The sequence below is a fragment of the Nyctibius grandis genome, chromosome 6 (assembly GCF_013368605.1).
Source record: "Nyctibius grandis isolate bNycGra1 chromosome 6, bNycGra1.pri, whole genome shotgun sequence".
In the NCBI taxonomy this organism is placed as follows: Eukaryota; Metazoa; Chordata; class Aves; order Nyctibiiformes; family Nyctibiidae; genus Nyctibius; species Nyctibius grandis.
The window spans coordinates 81,135,291-81,153,887 of record NC_090663.1 but is presented as its reverse complement, the minus strand read 5'-3'; the positions used below and the strand labels follow the sequence as shown (position 1 = coordinate 81,153,887).

The 18,597-nt window shown below is 41.5% G+C and overlaps 1 protein-coding gene across 1 annotated transcript; it reads right to left on the bottom strand.

Annotated features, from left to right (window-relative positions):
* Nucleotides 1-230: 230 nt before the first annotated feature.
* On the bottom strand, nucleotides 231-16,636 carry QRFPR (pyroglutamylated RFamide peptide receptor). Its single transcript, XM_068404025.1, has 6 exons — nucleotides 16,297-16,636; nucleotides 5,980-6,138; nucleotides 5,284-5,345; nucleotides 4,233-4,468; nucleotides 2,579-2,676; nucleotides 231-634 (listed from the first exon to the last, which is right to left on the bottom strand). Exons 1-6 carry the CDS (start codon nucleotides 16,634-16,636, stop codon nucleotides 231-233), a joined length of 1,299 nt encoding a protein of 432 aa, XP_068260126.1.
* Nucleotides 16,637-18,597: the final 1,961 nt, after the last annotated feature.

Genomic DNA, 18,597 nt, shown 5'->3' with positions numbered 1-18,597 from the left:
TGGGTTTTTTTTTTCCTGGAAATCATACAGTAATATTGTTTTCCAAAGTTTTACTCCTCGTCCTTATAAAATATATTACATTTTCTCAACCATTATCCCAACATTATCATAATCCACAAAATATTTTTCCCCTTTATTTCAGCATGCAAAGTAGAAAACTATTTTAAATGGCTTATTCAAAGTTATCATATAAATAGAATGCTTTTTCCATTCTCAAAACCTTTGTGATGCTATTGTCCATTTCCTAATGTCGAATGCACAGTAAGCTCAGAGCTGAATAAGGAAAGGTGCCGTTTCAAATTCCTTTTTGACGCTGGCTGATCGCAGAACTTGACTTCAATGTTGCCATCGCTGAATGCCTCCCTCCTGGCTTCGTCCGAGTCAACGGGATCTCTTAGAGAAACACTTGCCTTTTGCCGCCTCATAGTAATCCCTGAATTCCCAAGTTGCCCACTTGGTGATGCATTTTCTTTGACAATGCAGAAGCAGATGGCAGACAAAAAATTTTTCTTGAAGTTTTCATTCATGAAAGCATACACAATAGGGTTGCAAATAGAATTGAAGAATCCTATAATCTGGACAATTGCAAAGATCATTTTGATTGTCACATCATCATACTCCTTTTCAAGATTACCTAGAAAAGAAAAGGGAAATATGCTGTAAGCACAGAATGGCATAAGTGCCTACTACTTCGCCTTTTTATATCCAGTCTAGCATCAGAAGCTTTTATTTAAAATCAACAAAAGATCTTGCTGGAGGTTCTTGATCTTTCCTTGCCGATGAAACCCTATTGCTAATATTAAGATCTACCACATAGCCCTGCTTTGTGTATGTGTAAATAAAGACAGAGTCGTTTAAAAGAGGCAAATTAGGAGACAAAAAAACTTGCCCAATGGCCAAGCAACAGAAAGCTTCCAGTCTGCTAAGTATAGGCCTTGTTTATTCAAGTTGTTCTTCTGGCTCTGGGTTTTACATCCATATCAAATGTGTAAGTACTTTAACACCAATCCCTGTCTTGTCACTGACCACATACGGCTTCTTCCTCTGTGCTGACACAGATCAGCTCATGGAGGTAAAAATGCATCTTCTTGGTCCCATCTCTCACTTTTTAATCGTTGAGATCACAGAGGACTCCGAGTATTCGAATTCAAGGAATTCAGTGACCATACTCTGGATAAATACTACCAAGGTTTATACGGCAAGTAAAATAAAGGCCCTGCAGCACCTGAAATAATTCCTGAAATTAGCAAAGAAAAGAGAGCAAAAAGTTCATGGAGTGTTATGGCAACCTTAACATGGGACAATCCAGACAATTTTAATAGTCACAGTTTCTGCACTTCTGATTCTGCCCAGGCATAAATATCATTTGGTTCAGCTGACTGGTTGCAGAACTAGTAATTTATCTGCTACAACCTCATTTGTGACAGAAGACAAAGAAACAGCTGCTGCCTTTGGCAAGTAGAGTACAACAGCTACTGAAAACTTCCTCTTCTTCCTACACAGGGCCTGCTGCATAGTCCCACATGCTATCCCAGTACCCATGCAGGAGATGGGAGAGAACAGGGCAAATAACAAAAACCAAAGATAACAAGCTTTGAAGGCATTTCCAAGCTAGTATCCAGTTGAGACCACTGAAAAAGTTCAAGTGGATTCACTGGGTATTATCACTATGATGTCCAGTATTTGTATATTTCCAATATGCCTACCTGGTTAAAACCGGGGCAAGTGAAGGGATAAGTATTTCATAACAGTTTAACTCAAAGCAGTATGACAACTTAAGTGGACGCAAATAGAAGTCTTCACACATTAAATTAAAATTAAAGTTGAATTACAAAGTTAATTGTCCAAGAGGTTTTATACTTGGAAATAACTTTTACCTTCCAGCCAGGTACTTTTGACCTTTCAGCAAATGAGGGTAGCATTACAGACATGGAAAGAAAAAGAACCCACAGCGAGATGCTCACCAACCTAACAGTCAAGCCTTGCTTTTTCTTGAGTCTTGTAAGGCCTAGCAAACCTCCTTTTCAGGACTGGATTATGTGCTGTACAAATTCAGAAGCAATGACAATCTCCTTTCTAAAGAGCTTACATTCTAAAAGAGCTGACAGAGTTTCGGTTCCCTCCCACCCACCCTGCAACAAAGTTCAGTAGGGTTTACAGCAAGACACAATGACTATCTTTTTTTTTTTTTTTTCCCTCAATTCACACAGCAGGGAAGAAGAGATGTGGCTGACACACGAGTTTATCTCAGATATAAGCTATCTCCCAAATACTACATTAAAGGTCCTTTCCAACCTAAATGATTCTACGATAATAGGTTTTTTGAAATATACTTATTTTCCATGAGCACTGCAGATCTATCACTCATAGACTTCACAGTAATTCGTCTGTTGTTGGCTATGTATCTCTGTTACAAGACAGTGATCCAGGATTGATAAGCACAACATTAACCTTTTCTAGCAGAAGGTATTCTACAGCTGAATGTTGCAGCAGCACTAGCATGTCACAACCTGCAGTTCCATTATCAAAAAAAAAACCTAAGAAAAGCTTTATTGTATGACACATGGCAGATACTCACTGTATTCTATCATCATGTGAATCACATGGAAAGGGGCCCAACAGACTGCAAAGAGAAACACCACTGTCACCATCATAACAATTGCTCGCTTCTTCTTCCTGAAATTGCATCAAGACATTCCATACTGAATCACTAAGAACTGACTGGTAGATGTGTCTCTTCAAGTTGTATCTGTAAATGTGTTCTGATTGTTGCAGATGCAAATAGAACCCTGGAAGAATGCTCAGAATTACACGATTCCCTTTGAAACAAAACAATGCAGCATCATATAAATCTAGTACATCTATTAACACCTTTTACTTCTCTCTTTTGGGAAAGCAATGCACTTTGCAACTGGAGCAAGAAATGACATAGCGTATCTTGCAAGACATTTTCACTCTGTTCAAGCAGATGCAATTCCAATAGCAAGAGATGAGGGGGAACCAAATGAAATTCCATTAACAGTTAAAAAAACAAGAGCCCCTTCCTAGATGTGGGAGCACTGACCATACCTGCAGCACCTGATTAAACAGAGAATTTGACAGAGAGTAAGTGAAACTACACCTGCAACATTCAACCTTTGCTGGTAGGTGAAGTGCTAGAATAAGAGCAAGAAACACACTCCCTGCCTCCACTGCAATATCTCACAAACTCAAGGTACACACGAATTTATCGTCATCCCCAAATTGATATTTAATTCAACAATTACATTTATAGATCCCAAGATAGATCTCTCACTTGAGCTAAAGAAGCAGCACTTCACTGGTACCAGTTACAGGATCTTATCCCCACTGTGTGAAAATAAACTGAGGAGCAGCCCAAAGATTACATGTTGCCTTAACTCCTGTGAGATTGCACCCTCTTTCAGTTTTGACTTACAGGGTTCTGCTTCCTTAGGCACTTTGTTAGACAAATATCTGAGGAATCATTTATCTTTAAGCTGCTTGTCAGTATTCTCCTTACAGTCAATACTTAAGGTGATACTCTCCTCAGTGAGCAGAACTGTTAGAGGTTTCTAGCACATCAGGCAACAGATCGATTTGCCAAATGAAAGGAAAAAAACATGAGGCAATATTAAGGGCAGCCCATATTTAGTGCTAAATAGCAAAGTTGATAATTATTGATTTTCATAATTTTCAGATAGAGCATTACCATCTGGATAGTCTCATACAAACACATCTGAGAACACTCAAAACTCTTTGGAAGCTATATCAAGTTAAACTGTACCAAAGTAGTTTTTAAATGAATTCTGATTTTTCCCATATGCCAGTTTAACTTATAACAGGATCATAAAGCAGTGTTCACAGTCACAGAGTTATATAAAGAACTTTCCATAGAACATACAGAAATAATGGAGTGGCATTTTCCCACGTCATCGTCTAACTCATGGCCTACATCATTTCACAATGTATAATATGAGATTTATTGAAAGGGTTTGACTTCCAAGGTGTGGCTACACTATACTTTGAAGAAAACAATCTAAGTTCCCTTAAATTGTGTATCTAAGTGTTAAATAACTAGCTAGCTTTAAAAATCTGGTCTATGCTTGTAGACTTCACAACAGACAAGGAAAGATAGATTTTATTTTTTTTGCACTGGTTTTCAAGAACTGTTGGGGGAAAAAAAAAAAAGCTTTCTAGAAGTCAAAGTTCCAACTGTATTTTACTGTACAAACCTTGATATTTTAGACATTTCACTTCCATGAATGGTTTGAAGAACTGAAGCATCTCCCACTCGTTTCTTAATCCAGAGTTCATAGCCAATTTTAGTGTACAAACAAAGCATCAACATCAGTGGAAGAAGGAAGAGTATAACAAGAATAAAGGTTGTATATATCTTCTGATAAATCGGACTGGTCCATTCTTCCAAGCAACAAACATACGCTTTTTCATACAGAAAGTCATATTTAACCTGTAACAAGTGTAAAGGAGATGAGTCACTACAGTGCTTACCCCAAGCGTAAAAACCAAGCACATTCAAACATTCCTTGCTCTTAATACAACTACCAAAATTCAACAGACTCTCCGAACTGACAAAATTCTTCCAAGCACTTTTCCACATCAAGTGTTGGGTTCATCCAAGCTGACAAAGAGAGGCCAGGAGATGCTCTGATTTGCACTCCTCCTCAAAGCTTTTTTTTTTTTAAACAAGGATTTTCAAAGGAGACCTTGGCTACGCATTTCGCAAGTACAGATGGGCGTATAGAAACCTCACATATAAGTCACTTTAAAAAAAAAAAGATTTGTTAACATTCAGACTCAAAAGCAGCAGATTCTGACAAGCCTTTTTCTTTTTTTTCCTCCAAAAGTGTATGGTGACTCCTTAAACTATAATGGGCAGAAAATTACATTTTAAACTAGGCACAGTTCTTTCAAATCTCTGAGAATACTGTGTCATCCTGAAACAGTAATCTAAGCCCTACACTGCTGTTGGCCAGTGCACCTATAAATCAAAATGAAGCCAGTGGAAGTCACAGATGTAATTACTGCTCTTTGACATAATTGGGGATGGTAGATACGACTAGTCTCTGCTGGTAGTCAGTCCTTCTTCCAGTGCATACAAGTCCTAATCCTTAGCCGTTCTTATGCTGGCACAGAGAACAAAGGCTCCACTTCTCTTACCCCACTCTCATTCCTTAGGGGTTTATTCAATTCCATTGTTAAAGGTACAAAAAGCTCCAGCAAGGACCGAGTTTAAAACATAAATTCCCATTTCACCTAACATACCTCAAGTCGTTGCACATGCCACATAGGTGACCCAACAATAAGTGCCAGCAACCAGACTATGCCTGTAAACAAATACATTTTTTAATACTTTGGACAACAAGCAGCATTAAGTTTTGGTATGAACAGTTTAACAGTTTCATCTTTAAAAAGTCAGACAAAGTAGACAATTTAAAAAAAGGACAAAGTTAGCTATATGAGGCATACATCAGTCAACACTCAAATCAATAACAGCATGCTTTTTTGTTACCAGTCTACTTTCTCTCAAACTACCTTCATTTATTGGTAGTCAAGCATAAAGGCAACTTAATTTGCATGAGCAGCATTATGTATGATCTCTTTGTGTTGCAATGGCAGGACCATTTACAGCTCTGACATTGCTTTAGCAGGGCTTATACATTTTGAACTTTTCTTAAAAAAAAAAAAAAAAAAGAAAAGGCTGCCAAAGGTTTATCAGAGTCTTGGTTAAGTAAATCTTCGACTTCAGATTCTGTTTATTGTCAGGGTTTTGGCTAGTAATTAGTACACATATAGGCACTGTACTTGAGCTATTTTATATATGTTACCAGACTTATCATTAACTCTACCTCTGAATCACTGGTCGTATCAGTGCTTTCTGTTTTGTCATGCTATCTACACCAGCTACACTGAAGATTATTTCTCTATACACACAATTACTGGAGATGCCTAAAATCTTACCAAGCATTGTGAAAGCTCTTTTATTGGTGTACTGCCACTTCATTTTTAGTGGATGCACAATTCCCTGGTGTCTTTCCACAGCAATGCAGGTCATTGTAAGAATCTCAGTTACAATAGCAGTGGACTGAACAAACGGTACCATCTTGCAAGCGAAGGCACCTGAAATAGTCAGAAGGTAAGGTATGCAGCTGTTGCAGTTCATGAAAAAGCTATTAATACCAGACTTCATTACTAAAGTGCTATTGTGCAAAAAGAACAGACTAATATTCTTAGATTTATTTTAACAGCTAAACTGCTAAGTCACCTATTTAAGCTATTCATCAAGTGCAGATTTCAGTAGTCATTCTTTTGTCATACACACTACAACTGCAAAAGCAAGACTTTTCAGAACATATTTGCTTGCTCTGTATCAGTCTGACACTTATTCCTACATCACTTTTGACCAAGACTTCCATCATCTGTTTTCAAATAAGCCAAGTTACAGGGATATTTATCATCTTTTTATCTTGGCAGATTACTCTCCAGTTTCATGAAGGTCTTAGTGTCACCTGTTTAAAAGTTTACCTTTTCTGCTGTTGGAAATACATTCGTCTCATTTAAATCTATTTGTACACTTTGGCACTTAATGCACCATTCTGCCAAGCAATATGAGTCCTCTAAGAGGACATAAGAGGAAAAATTCAACCTCTTCATCATCTTTCCATTCTCCAAGTCTCCCCTCTTTCCTAATGAACACATTACGTTAATGACACTGTCCAAACTAAATGCAATTTCCTGCCTGCATTTTCACAGTTGTATAGGTTCCCATTGTATTTATGCACAGCTAATACAGATCTTCAGATTTCATTGCTGCTATAGCTTCCTATAAGTACATATTCAATTCTTAACATATTAGTCATTCTCCATTACTCATCCTCAAATTCCAGCCATCTTAGAAACTGCGGTGTAAATTATTCTCTCAAAAATCTTAACACCTTTCCCAACCTCATTTACTGATTTTTCTGACGCCGAGATAATTTTGTACATCTGCATTCTCACAGTTCCCTCACATTCTTACAGTTCAGTATCAGCTATTCATTTCAGCAACAGCTGAAACAGCTGGGGTTATTTCCCTTACTTGATCATTAATTATACCTTACCCAGATTCCATAAACTCAAAACAGCCAAAGGAATATCTGATCCAACTGTAAGTCAAGCTTTAAAATGCTACAGACACCCTAAGCAATAAAAGCGTAGGAAACCGAAAGAAAACAAACAGGAAACTATCAAAACTTAATCCTGCCCTCCATGAAGGGAACAAGGAACAGGGAAATTTCTGTCTGCTAGACCAGGCTAAAAGTCACTGTAGCTTACAAGAAACTGGTTTGCTACTGGTCCTATCTATTGTAACTGCCCCAAAAAAATAACTTTTTCTGTGGCTCCAAAAAGGGAAGGAGAGGGCAAGGGGCAAAGGACAGAAGACAAGTACCTTTCAAGTACATGTTCAACACCAGCAACACTGTGAATGTGCACATAGATCTGGCTTAAAACAGAATAAAAATATTCCATGCAGCCTAATTTCAAGCTACTTGAATGAAATCTTAGCATGATCAGTGGGAACTGCATGGAAGAAGATACACTGGGCTGCTGTCTGTTTCTCATCTAGTATGTATTTTTCCAGGGTGTCAGAAAGAACAAGACTTGACATCTTGTATCAACTCTAATTTATACAATAAAATTCCCCCCACTTCTTCCTTGGCTTCAGTAAGCACAAAGTAAAACGCTTATGAAACATTGCCAATATCTTATTAACTCAGCATCTCATCAGTTTCCTTACTACACCCAGTACAGTATGTACTACACAGACAAGCACCAGACCCACTCGGTCCAATTTACAGTCCTTCAACCAGTGTGTCGAAACTTCTGTAGTGACATAACAAAAAGCAAACTCAAATGACACCTTCTTTGCACATGGCAAATGGTGAATACAACCAAAGAAGAGGCTATGGCACACAATCTCTGGCCACTTCTGAAAATCACCTTACTGCCATGAGTAAAGCAAAGCTAAAATGATCTTCAGCCAAATCCAAATCCTACGCCTTTGAATCAAAAGGAGAGTTTCCACTATTGGTTTCAAATTTTTTCTTTGCTGACTAAGTTAGAAGTGACTCCTGATACAAATAACATGAACAGAAAAGCAAAATTCGTACATGAAAGAAATGCTTAAGTTCCTGTTTCACTAAAGAAATGAGGTCAAGTTTAAGTGCTGAAGCTGTGGCAAAAAAAAAACCAAACTTTCACCATATGCTGTTTCTTATAGTTTGAAAAAAGTCAGAATTAAATAAAGTTAAGTCCACTCAAACTATACTTCACTATAGGGGTTGTCCTGTAATGCACTGTTCCTTCACTGAAGTCCCAGCATTCCAGGGTATTCTTAGGAAGCAAAGAAATATCACTCTATTACTCTACTTAAGTAACAAAATGAGATAGCGACTTTCACTTAAGTTATACGAGTCTTGTGGAATTTCCAGCTTGTGCCCAACTATTCAAAGAACAAACAGAACACCCGAGTTCATCAGGCAGTAACTCCCAAACTCCCAGATTTTCATTGCCTTTTACTGATATCTCCTCATTTTCTTCCAAATAACTACACTGTCAAAGAGCACAGACTACCACTATGCCTTTAGCTGAACCCCTGCAAGAAAAGGCTGCAGAAACTCCTTATTTCATCTCCTTGAAGACAAACACACAAAAAGTGATGACCTAAGCTACATAAAAGTAACTGTTAAAAAGGTAGTAAAAGGAAGAGTCTACATAATGCCTACAGATTGATCTTACTGCGCTGAAGGAGGAGTGGCGTTAACACTTCCAGAAATGTGAAACAAAAGGATGCTTTTCATTAGAGACAGTCGGCTGAAATAGAAACACCCGCTCTGAGGCACATGGCACACATTTTGGTGCCTTGGTGGACTTGGTGGCCAAAGCAAAACTGCCACATGCATGAAATAATACGAAATTTTCAAAAGATCAGTAGCTAAAAGCTATTCAAGAGGCCTCTATACATCAATAGTAAAAATAGAACAGTATTTCAGCCTCCCTGAAGCTTCTCATGCCAGCAAGCCCAGGGTCTCTGACTATTGATTTGTATTAATATTAGCATATTGCTTTAGGGCTCTTCTGCTTGCTCTCAACTGTCACTCACTAGACAAAGCTTCCTGTCTTCTGAAATCATGAGACACTAGTGTTTCAAATGCAAAACCAGCAATCAATAAAGTCTTGTTTGCATGACTGTTTGAAACAGATGTTTGGGGCTTCTTTTGCAAGCTATGAAGTAGTTTTAGGCATCTAATATGCCTAAATCAGAAAGAATCTCGTTAATAGTTTCCAAAGACTTTCTAAAGGCTGTTTAAAAATAATTTTTTCTTGGAAAGACTTTCTTGCCTGCTCATTTTCCACTTACATCCCCCTAGTACAGAAACACGTGATTTTTTTGAATATTTTAAATAATAATACTTTACCTAATGTCTTAAATATGTATAATATATTTAACTTTCTACAAGGTAAGGCTTTCAGCAAACACTTCCAATAGATTGTTAGTGAAGACAGCATTGCAGCATTTAATACTGACCATTTCCAACTGGGAAAGCAAATCATTTGCACAGGAATATGGGGAATGAAAAGAATTAATTGCTTCTCATTTGCAAGAAGCTAAGAGGTTCCCAAAAGTATTCCTTATGCACTGCTAAAACTGCACAGATTTTCCAAGCAATGACTAGTTTTCCCCAATGACAAGGCTGCAAATATAAATGGTATTCTCTTCAACAATTCTTCATGCCTTCATTATCAGATGTTGTGCCTGTAACTATGATTTAGCCATTTCATCACCCATTTAAAATATCAGGGGTTTTTTTCTTAGGGTAACAAAGGCAAAATCCTGCAACCATTCTCTGACAGAAGTTAAATTGCTCCTTCCTCTGTTAAAATGTTGTTGACCAAGCCCTTGCACTAAAATCTCTATCACAGCTGGTAAACCACTTCTCTACAGCTCACTTCATGCAAACAAGGTAAGTTTTCTTATATTTTGTAACTTCAGGGCAGAACACAAGTCAGTCATCATCATACAGATGATATCCCTAAGGGCCCTTCTTACTTGGGCAATGCATTGTTTTATATCAATTCTTGGGGATACAGGCATTTTGCATTCTTAGTAGTTTACCATCCGCAATGCGCCAGTCTCTCACAAGTTACCTACAGAGGTTAAAGAACACTATACCTACCTCTGCTCAGAAAAAGGCACGAGCACAGCACTACCCGTGGTAGTTTAAGTCTGTTTATGGTCAACTGCAGCAGCTGAGATAAAATGGTATGGCACGAGCCCATGCAATTAGACCATGCACCTCGAATAGCCTACAGTTTATTTACTGATGCAGGGCGGAGTCCACATCATTTCCTCTAACCTGCAATTTAAAGTGTCGACCACACACCTTGGGCTAGCTGACCAAGGTATTCCACACTGTCCACTCTCCTTCCCCCTTCCCTCCAAGGCTCACATGCAGCTTCTCTGCCCATGGGTTTACAAAGCCACTGAAATGGGCATCAGAGTCTTCAGGCAAATTGGATCAGCTGCTTACTTCAAAATGCAGCAATCGGTGAGTAAAACCAAATATAAATGTGCAGAGATGCAGGATAGCCGTGCAGCAAAGCACTGCTACTAGAACACAAAACTACTGCAGTAAACTACTGTCTGCAACTGTGGGACAAACAACAAGTAGTATATGTGGGTTTGTTTGGCAGGGATACAGGTTAAAGATGCAGATCTCTTCTCAAGAGACATCCTCACTAGCAGGGAGCAAAACAGGACGTGGCAAACACATTCCCGATTCACTTCATACAAGGCAGAAAATGCCAGGTATTTCTACAAAGAAAAAGGATGTAATAACCACCTGTAATAACCAATCTATCCGCATCCTCAAACTTTTTTTATTTCTTTGCCCGATTAATGCAGCAGCAAATATTTCACATCATTGTGTTTAATATTTACACTAATGAATGACATGCACAACTTGCAGTAAGAAATTCCCTATACTGAATGTGTGAGTAGAAGTCTCCTTTTGTCAGTGCTGTTTTGCTGCTTTTAAGCAAAACACCCTGCCAATATATCTAAAAAAATCCTAAGCCTATTATTTCCTTTACTGAGGCATTCACTGTATAACCCTTTCTCAAACCATCTTCATATAGAATTTTACTCCTGCCTCTACTCATAAGCAAATACCCCAAAATACACAATAGCAGGGCATGGAGAATGAAGGATAAGGCAAGATTTCACCAATACAGATAGAACTACAAAATCACCCTGCTCTTAATGGAAGCAGATCAATCCCGAGACATAACCTCTCACACTGCAGGAAGCAAATGAAGAGTGCTCTTGTGTCCCTGACCTGATTTACAGCAAGTCTAGACAACTTAAATTGGAAAGTTAGAAGAAAGCTTAAAAACAGGAGATTCAAATGACTGGATCTCTCACATCCAGCTTTACTGTCTAGTATTAACCCTACTAGCATGTCAGCAGTTAGAGTATTTGGAAACTCTTCGGTATCAAAGAACATTCCAGAAGCAAGTCAAAATAAAGAAGTTTCTAATGTCTCACTGAAGAACATAGAGGTATCCAAGAACATCAGACACAAAAGACCCAGTGATTTCCATTGCTAAGATTTAGTTTTAATCCCTCAGAAATGAACGTTTATGCATTCTCATCCAGGAAAGTTGTAAGTAAGGTAACACTGCTTGACTTGAGGTATTTGGTAAAGAACAGAAAGCACCTCAAATACTCAACTGGTAGCAGGTGCCACTTGGTTTTCAACCCAGCCTTTACAGAAGAGGAAACTGCCATGTCAAGGGGGACCAAATATGACAGCAATGTACAGAAGACCCACCCCTCTCCTGAGTGGCAGCTGGAAGCCAGAAAAGATACGCGAGGGCACCTCAAATGCTGCTGTGTGTTCAGTAGTGCCTCAGATGACTAGTAAGTGACTCTAAGCGACAGGAAAAGCCACCCTCTGACACCTGCCTTGAGAATACATACCACAGAATCACAGAATGTTAGGGATTGGAAGGGACCTCGAAAGATCATCTAGTCCAATCCCCCTGCCAGAGCAGGATTACCTAGATCATATCACACAGGAACGCGTCCAGGCAGGTTTTGAATGTCTCCAGAGAAGGAGACTCCACAACCTCTCTGGGCAGCCTGTTCCAGTGTTCAGTTACCCTCACTGTAAAGAAGTTTTTCTTCATATTTATGTGGAACCTCCTGTGTTCCAGCTTGCACCCGTTGCCCCTTGTCCCGTCAATGGATGTCATATTCTAACTGATAAGATGCAAAATTCATGAGAAAGATGTAGCACAGTGCTAGCTCTGACATAACCTCATGTTTTGCCCTTATCTTTTACAGGGCTATTATATTACTCTTGTAATATTTGGCCCAGAGACAAAAGCCCAAATTTATCTTTAACAGTGCTGCCATCAGTATGACAATGAGACCACTACTGCTGCCTCCTACCTACGATCATGAGAGAGCAAATCCTCAACTGCTTCAGTCTGCACCAAGACTACCTTCGCTGTATGTGTCAATTTACCCCTTACTCAAGTTCCCATTTTATCTTCCCCTTACCAACAAATATGATCCCAGTGACCATTTATGCCAAAGCCACAACTTTCATTTTCTGCTACAGTATCTTCCACATTACAGAGAGATTAGCTTGCAGGATTTTTATTAGAAGTTCCCCTAGAAGTTACAGCTATTTTAGTTGCAAAGTATAAATTCAGAAATTAAATCATATACTGTCACAATTACAGTCTCACACAGCTATACAAATTCTTAAGAGATCAGAAAATCAAAAGCGAGACCAATTCACTCATTTTTGTTCAATATGGTGCTGCTCCCAGTTCCTGCCTATGTAGAGCTAGCAGGTCTGTGTTAATGCTGCATGATCACCAGGCGAAGTGAGGCACACATTCAGTTTCTTGAAACTGCAGTTTCTAAATTGTAGGTGAAGTTAAGATGTATTAACGAAAATACTGTGGAAAAAGTCGTGCCAATGCACGACTTTAGTTTTTCCCATTTCTGTCAGGAGTTGTGATAAGCGTAATGCAGTAAACCTGACAAATCTTCAGTTTCTAAAGAATTCTGACAAACACTGTCTATTAGAGGAGCCACTTTACCACCCACAATTTGAATTATTTTCCATCACCAGCTATCAACATTCTCCTTGGAGTCCTACTGTAAACTATGCACACCTGGAACCCTTTGGGGTCAAAGTGTTTCACCCTTCACTTTAGAAGGACCAAAATGGTAGTTAGTCCTTTCTGATAGCACCCCATAATGTCTCAAAAGCTAAAAGCTACTCTGAAACTGTGTCTGTTCTTATGTTTGTATGTTCTGCCTCTAACAGTCTAGAGCATTTGCAGCTTTCCCCTCACCTCTCCTGTTCTGCTGTGGGTTTCTGAAGGGGAAAAGAAGAGAAAGAAACACAAACACACACATACAAGCATGGAAATAAAGAACCAGTTCCAAATCAAAGACAAGTGCAAAACATACACATCTCAGTTCATACCACCTAGTATAGATGCTTGTTTTAGTGATGCAAGTGCAAATAAATCAAGATACACACTGACTAAATGCTCAGAAACCCAAAGATATTTCTAGCATCAAGTGTCTCAGGATGCACTGCTTTTTCCAGCAGGGATATATTACATAGTCAAATCACCTTTTCTTAAGAGTTCAAGCTTGCACTACTCAGATGTTGTATTAAGGTGGATCAGAATAAGCTTTTTCAGACTACAAAATGAAAGGCAAAAGGAAAATCAAAACAGTAAAGCTAGCAAGGAAAATACTCCTCCCAGACTGGCAGGCTCTGATTTGCAGTATAACCGTAATCAGCACTCATGCTTCACAGTGTAAGCCTCAGGAAACAGATACCCTGGGAGTACCACCAGTTCACATCTCATTTGTTTTCCTGAATTTTACTTCACACCTCCCACCCCCAACAGTGAAGGGTAACACCCATCAGTTATGTTACTTATTATGTCCTCCCAATACTGTGTTAGTTAAAGCTAAGTATCTTACCAGGACCGCAAAGGCTGCTACAGAAGCCAATGGGACCTATGGATCCACTTCTACTCAAGATGCTCTAGCACAGCAAAGAGGGTACACAAAAAGTACAGCAAACCCCACAGAACAGTATGTCCAACTGGTCCAACTATATCCGAATACCTGAGGATATTTGTTGCAACTATGCTATATCTTTCACACTCATTACTTTATAGATTTTTGACAAGCATCCTCAGTAACAGAAGGTAAATGGCAACATACATACTTTCCCCATACTGTTCCACACACCTGTGCTGTATCTGCTGTAACTCACCTCAGGTGGAGGCTTCATCCCACCCAACTTTTAGTTGATTCTGGTCAGATGTGTGGTCAAGCTGACACACCAGGGTCTTCCTTATGAATGAAAAGAATCACACCTCGTATCTTTAGGGAAAAGCTACTCAATTCAGTCCTCTCCCCTTTATGTGAGATCTCTTGATGCCACCAGTAACTTTCTGCTGTATTCTTTGAGTAAGGAGAACTAGAACTACAATAGTCTAAAGGAAGGCACAGCAGTATGGCTATCAATTTATTCCATTATTTTTATCTCCACATTCTTATTAGTTGGGGCATTCAACATCTGTACTGTTACCTGCCCCAAAGACAGCTTGTAAGAAAATAAAACAGTTGTCCTTACTATCAGTAGCCCCCCGAGTTTTGTATTCGTCACTTCTCCCAGAAAGTTCCTGTTTTTCAAACAAAAATAAAGCCCGTTTCTCACTGGGTTAGGTATCCGTGTGCGTTTCAAGTCTCCGCTGACCTTGTCAATTCCCATCCTGCATTCTACTCTGTGGGATGTAGTGGAATTTTAGCTTCACCAGGGGAGGTTCAAGTTGGACATTAGGAAGCATTTCTTCTCAGAAAGGGTCATTAGACACTGGAACGGGCTGCCCAGGGAGGTGGTGGAGTCACCATCTCTGGATGTGTTTAAGAAAAGACTGGACATGGCACTTAGCGCCATGGTCTAGTTGACATGGTGGTGTCAGGGCAATGGTTGGACTCGATGATCCCAGAGGTCTCTTCCAACCTGATTGATTCTGTGATTCCATGTTCTAAGACCTAACAGACCTTCACTGTCTCCCGACAAGAGAAGCACCCTGGAAATTGAAGCCTTGGAAATTGAAAAATAACTGTGTCACTTTATGAACATCTTTTCTGCTCAAATTGAAATATTCTGAAAAATATTTCAACGCGTGGTTGTACAAGATGTTGTCTGTATGTTTATTTTTCCACTTATAATTGTCAAACACTGTTTAAGACCAAGAAAATGAAGATAAATACAATTTTCAGTGTTACTTTACCTTTGTCTTTTTGTTACTTTACTACTTTGGAACTGGGATGCATAAAAAAAAGAAAAATTAATAATTCTTTCTAGGCATCAAGGAGGCCTTGCCCAAAAGCCCTTCACACCAACAGGCATACAACCTAATTCCCAAGATATATCTTGAAAATAATGCGTTGTTTCAACATAAATTCTGCATGTCCTCTAACTCCTCTATTTCTTCAAGGGCGTGTTCTTTTTCTTCACAAAAGGTTGAGGAGGTCTGACTCCAAGTCAACGGCTGTCAGAGGAACTTAATAATAAATACTTAATAATAAAGACTGGTATTTCACTCACCAGACAGATTTCACTACTTCGAGAGAAAAAAAGAGAAAGTACCGCAAGACTACCTCATCAGCACCACACAACATACAGTTTCTCACACACACACTTCAACTTTTAACGCACGCAAGCGTCAAAGCGCACTGGGTTTAACATAACCTGAGGGAGTTGTGTAGCCACTATTTAACTGTGCGCAAAAGCAGCTGACAGCAGCCTGAGGTGACAGAACCACACACCTGGAGGAGACACCGCCCCAGCCCTGCCGTAAAAGACTCCGAACGCTCCGGGGAGAGGGGACGTTTCGAGTTTTCACCGAAGAGTTTAAGCCCCGTCAGGAGTGCGCGGGAACGGCGCTGCCCTCAGGGAGAGCAGGGGCTCCCTCACAGCGGGGCGGCCGCGCGCCCCCCCTCAGCGGAGGGCGGGAAGGCAGGGGGGTCCCTCACGGACGGCGGGAAGGGAGAGGGGGTCCCTCACAGACGGCGGCGCTGGCTACAAGCACTGCCCCACCGTCCGCCCCCTCCCTACCTCCCTCCAGCGCCCGCCGAGCCTGTAACGGCCCGGGACTGCCCGCCCCGGTCCCGACACCCACCGCCGAGCCAGTTAGAGGAGATGTTCTGCAGCATGGTGAAGGGGACGCAGAAGAAGGCGATGAGGAGGTCGCTGAGCGCCAGGGAGCAGATGAAGATATTGGTGACGGTCCTCATGGCTTTGCTGCGGGTCACCACGTAAAGCACCAAGCAGTTGCCGAAGAGCGCCAAGGCGAAGATGAGCACGCAGATGAGGACGAAGGCCAGCTTGGTGCGCCCCGGCAGCTCCGGGATGTACACCAGCGGCCGCAACCCGTAGAGAGTGATGAACTGCTCCCGCGTCACGTTGTTGTCCCGCAGGAGCTGCGCGAACTGCTCCGGGGTGATGTTCAGGGACCGCATGGTGCCGTCCTCCCTATTCCCTCCTCATCGCCGGACCGCCGCCCCTCCGGCGCTGTGCCGGGGCGCGGGGCGAAGCAGCCGGCGCCGGACTGGAAAGGGCGGAGAAGCGGCGGCAGGTGCGCGCAGAGCCGGGAGCAGCCCGCGGGGGACGGGGCTGAGGCAGCTCGACCAGCGCCACCCGGCGGCGAACTGCGACCCGCCCACTGCCGCGGCCGGCGGGTCCCGGGGCGGCAGCCAATCAGCGCGCAGCGCGGGACCGCCCCGGCCCCGCCGCTGTGGAGCGGGGCGGCCGCTCAAGGGCTGTCGGCCCCGGGGCGGGGGCTGCCGGCGGCGCGTGCTGCTTCGCGCCTCGGGCAGCGCGCGGCGCCCCTCACGGCTCCGCCCGCCCTCCCCTGCGGGACCCGGCGGTAACGGCGGGTTATCATCTCCCCAGCGGTGGCTCGAAATGCCCGAGGGGGGAGCTGAAACTACCCAGCCAACCTCTCGTCACGTTTGGATCAGGCTGAGAGGGAAATAAAAGAGATGGTGTAGTAGGTACATGACCTTCTGCGTGAGGGGAGGCTCTTGCACCTACAGTGGGTCACGCTGGTCTGTGCCCAGCCCAAATGAGGCAGCGGGGGGATTTTATCTGCTATTCCAGCCCCCCCCGGCGCCAACACCGCTGCAGGCCCTCACATGATGATGAGCCAAAGCTCGGAACAGAAAAGTAATTTTCCAGCCTTTTGGCCATTGAGCTCACTGAGATCCCAGGAGGCTCCTGAAGATTCCTTTCCCAGGCAGATGTTCACCAGCAATATAACAGCTCTTGGTGGAAGAGGCTTGACAGAATCCCATCCCGCTCAACCTAGCTGGCTCAGCTACTCAGGTAAGGTTACATAGGCTACTAAGGTGCATTTAGCTAACCGGCTGCAACAGTAGTCAAGAAAATCTCACTGCAGTTTTAATGTGGATAATAATGAAGTTAAGGTCTAACAGAGAGGTCAAGTTGAAAATATGCCTTGATTTGTATTCCAACCTGTTAAATTGCCCAGTACGGCTTTCTCACTAGCACAGATATACCCTCTTTGTACCGTATGATAATACATTTAATAGCAACAACTTTTTTTTATCAGTCACATAATAAATTATTGAAAAGGATCTGGAGAAGGCAATAACAATATGGAAAACTGTCCTGGCATCACTTCCCCCTCCCCCCAGTGATAGATGTTTCATAAGAAAACATCATCACCTGGGAGAACACTACAAAATTAGATTTTGTACAGAAAGAGTGCTCCTTGCCCTGAGTATATATGTCTTGACCTATACCAGGGAAGTATAAAACAGAATGAAGAAAAGTCTAGCAAAAGCTGTCTATTTATTAGGCATTACATTGCTGGCTTGCCAAGGAAAATTGGAGAAGGAAGAGTTGACCACCAAATTGTTCTCAGGAAAATAGATGTTCTCAACAAGAACAAAGATAGTTTGTGTCATCTTTGAAAGAAAATATTTGCGTTAAGTGGAAATCAATGGAGAGAAGTTCCCATGCCTGTGCTGTTATGTGTGTATTCCAATCTGTGCAAGTCAGTCCTCCAAATACTGACAATCCTCTTTTAAGATATAGCTCCATGGCAAAAAATTAAGGTTCCCTTTATTATCCCATCATGAAAGGGCCCTGTCATCCTTCCTTGGTGCAGTATGGCCCTGCGTTTTCCTCTTGAGACCAATGTAATCAGGCGCTCTCTCTGCCAGGCTTTCTAAGCCTTGTTCTGAAAGGCAAGTACTGATCAGACCAACTTAGTTCCCAACATTTGGACAGCCGCTTTCACCTTCTCTTAGGCCTGTCTTGTTGGCTAGAAAACCTCACTCTTTTAGTCCTATAATGATCCTGCTCAGCTTATGATCCATAGCACAGACTTCTTTTCCGTTTAATTTTCCCAGCACCTTTCCTTGGGCTATACGCTAACTACACCAGGAGTAGACTA

What these genes read in the sequence shown, in the direction of transcription:
- QRFPR (XM_068404025.1), bottom strand. Translation starts at nt 16,636, where the DNA reads ATGCGGTCCCTGAACATCACCCCGGAGCAGTTCGCGCAGCTCCTGCGG. An exon ending in CTCCTCTAACTGGCTCGGCG is followed by an intron (nt 6,139 to 16,296) that starts GTGGGTGTCGGG and finishes TGACTATTTCAG; the next exon opens with GTGCCTTCGCTTGCAAGATG. An exon ending in GGCATGTGCAACGACTTGAG is followed by an intron (nt 4,469 to 5,283) that starts GTATGTTAGGTG and finishes CACTTGTTACAG; the next exon opens with GTTAAATATGACTTTCTGTA.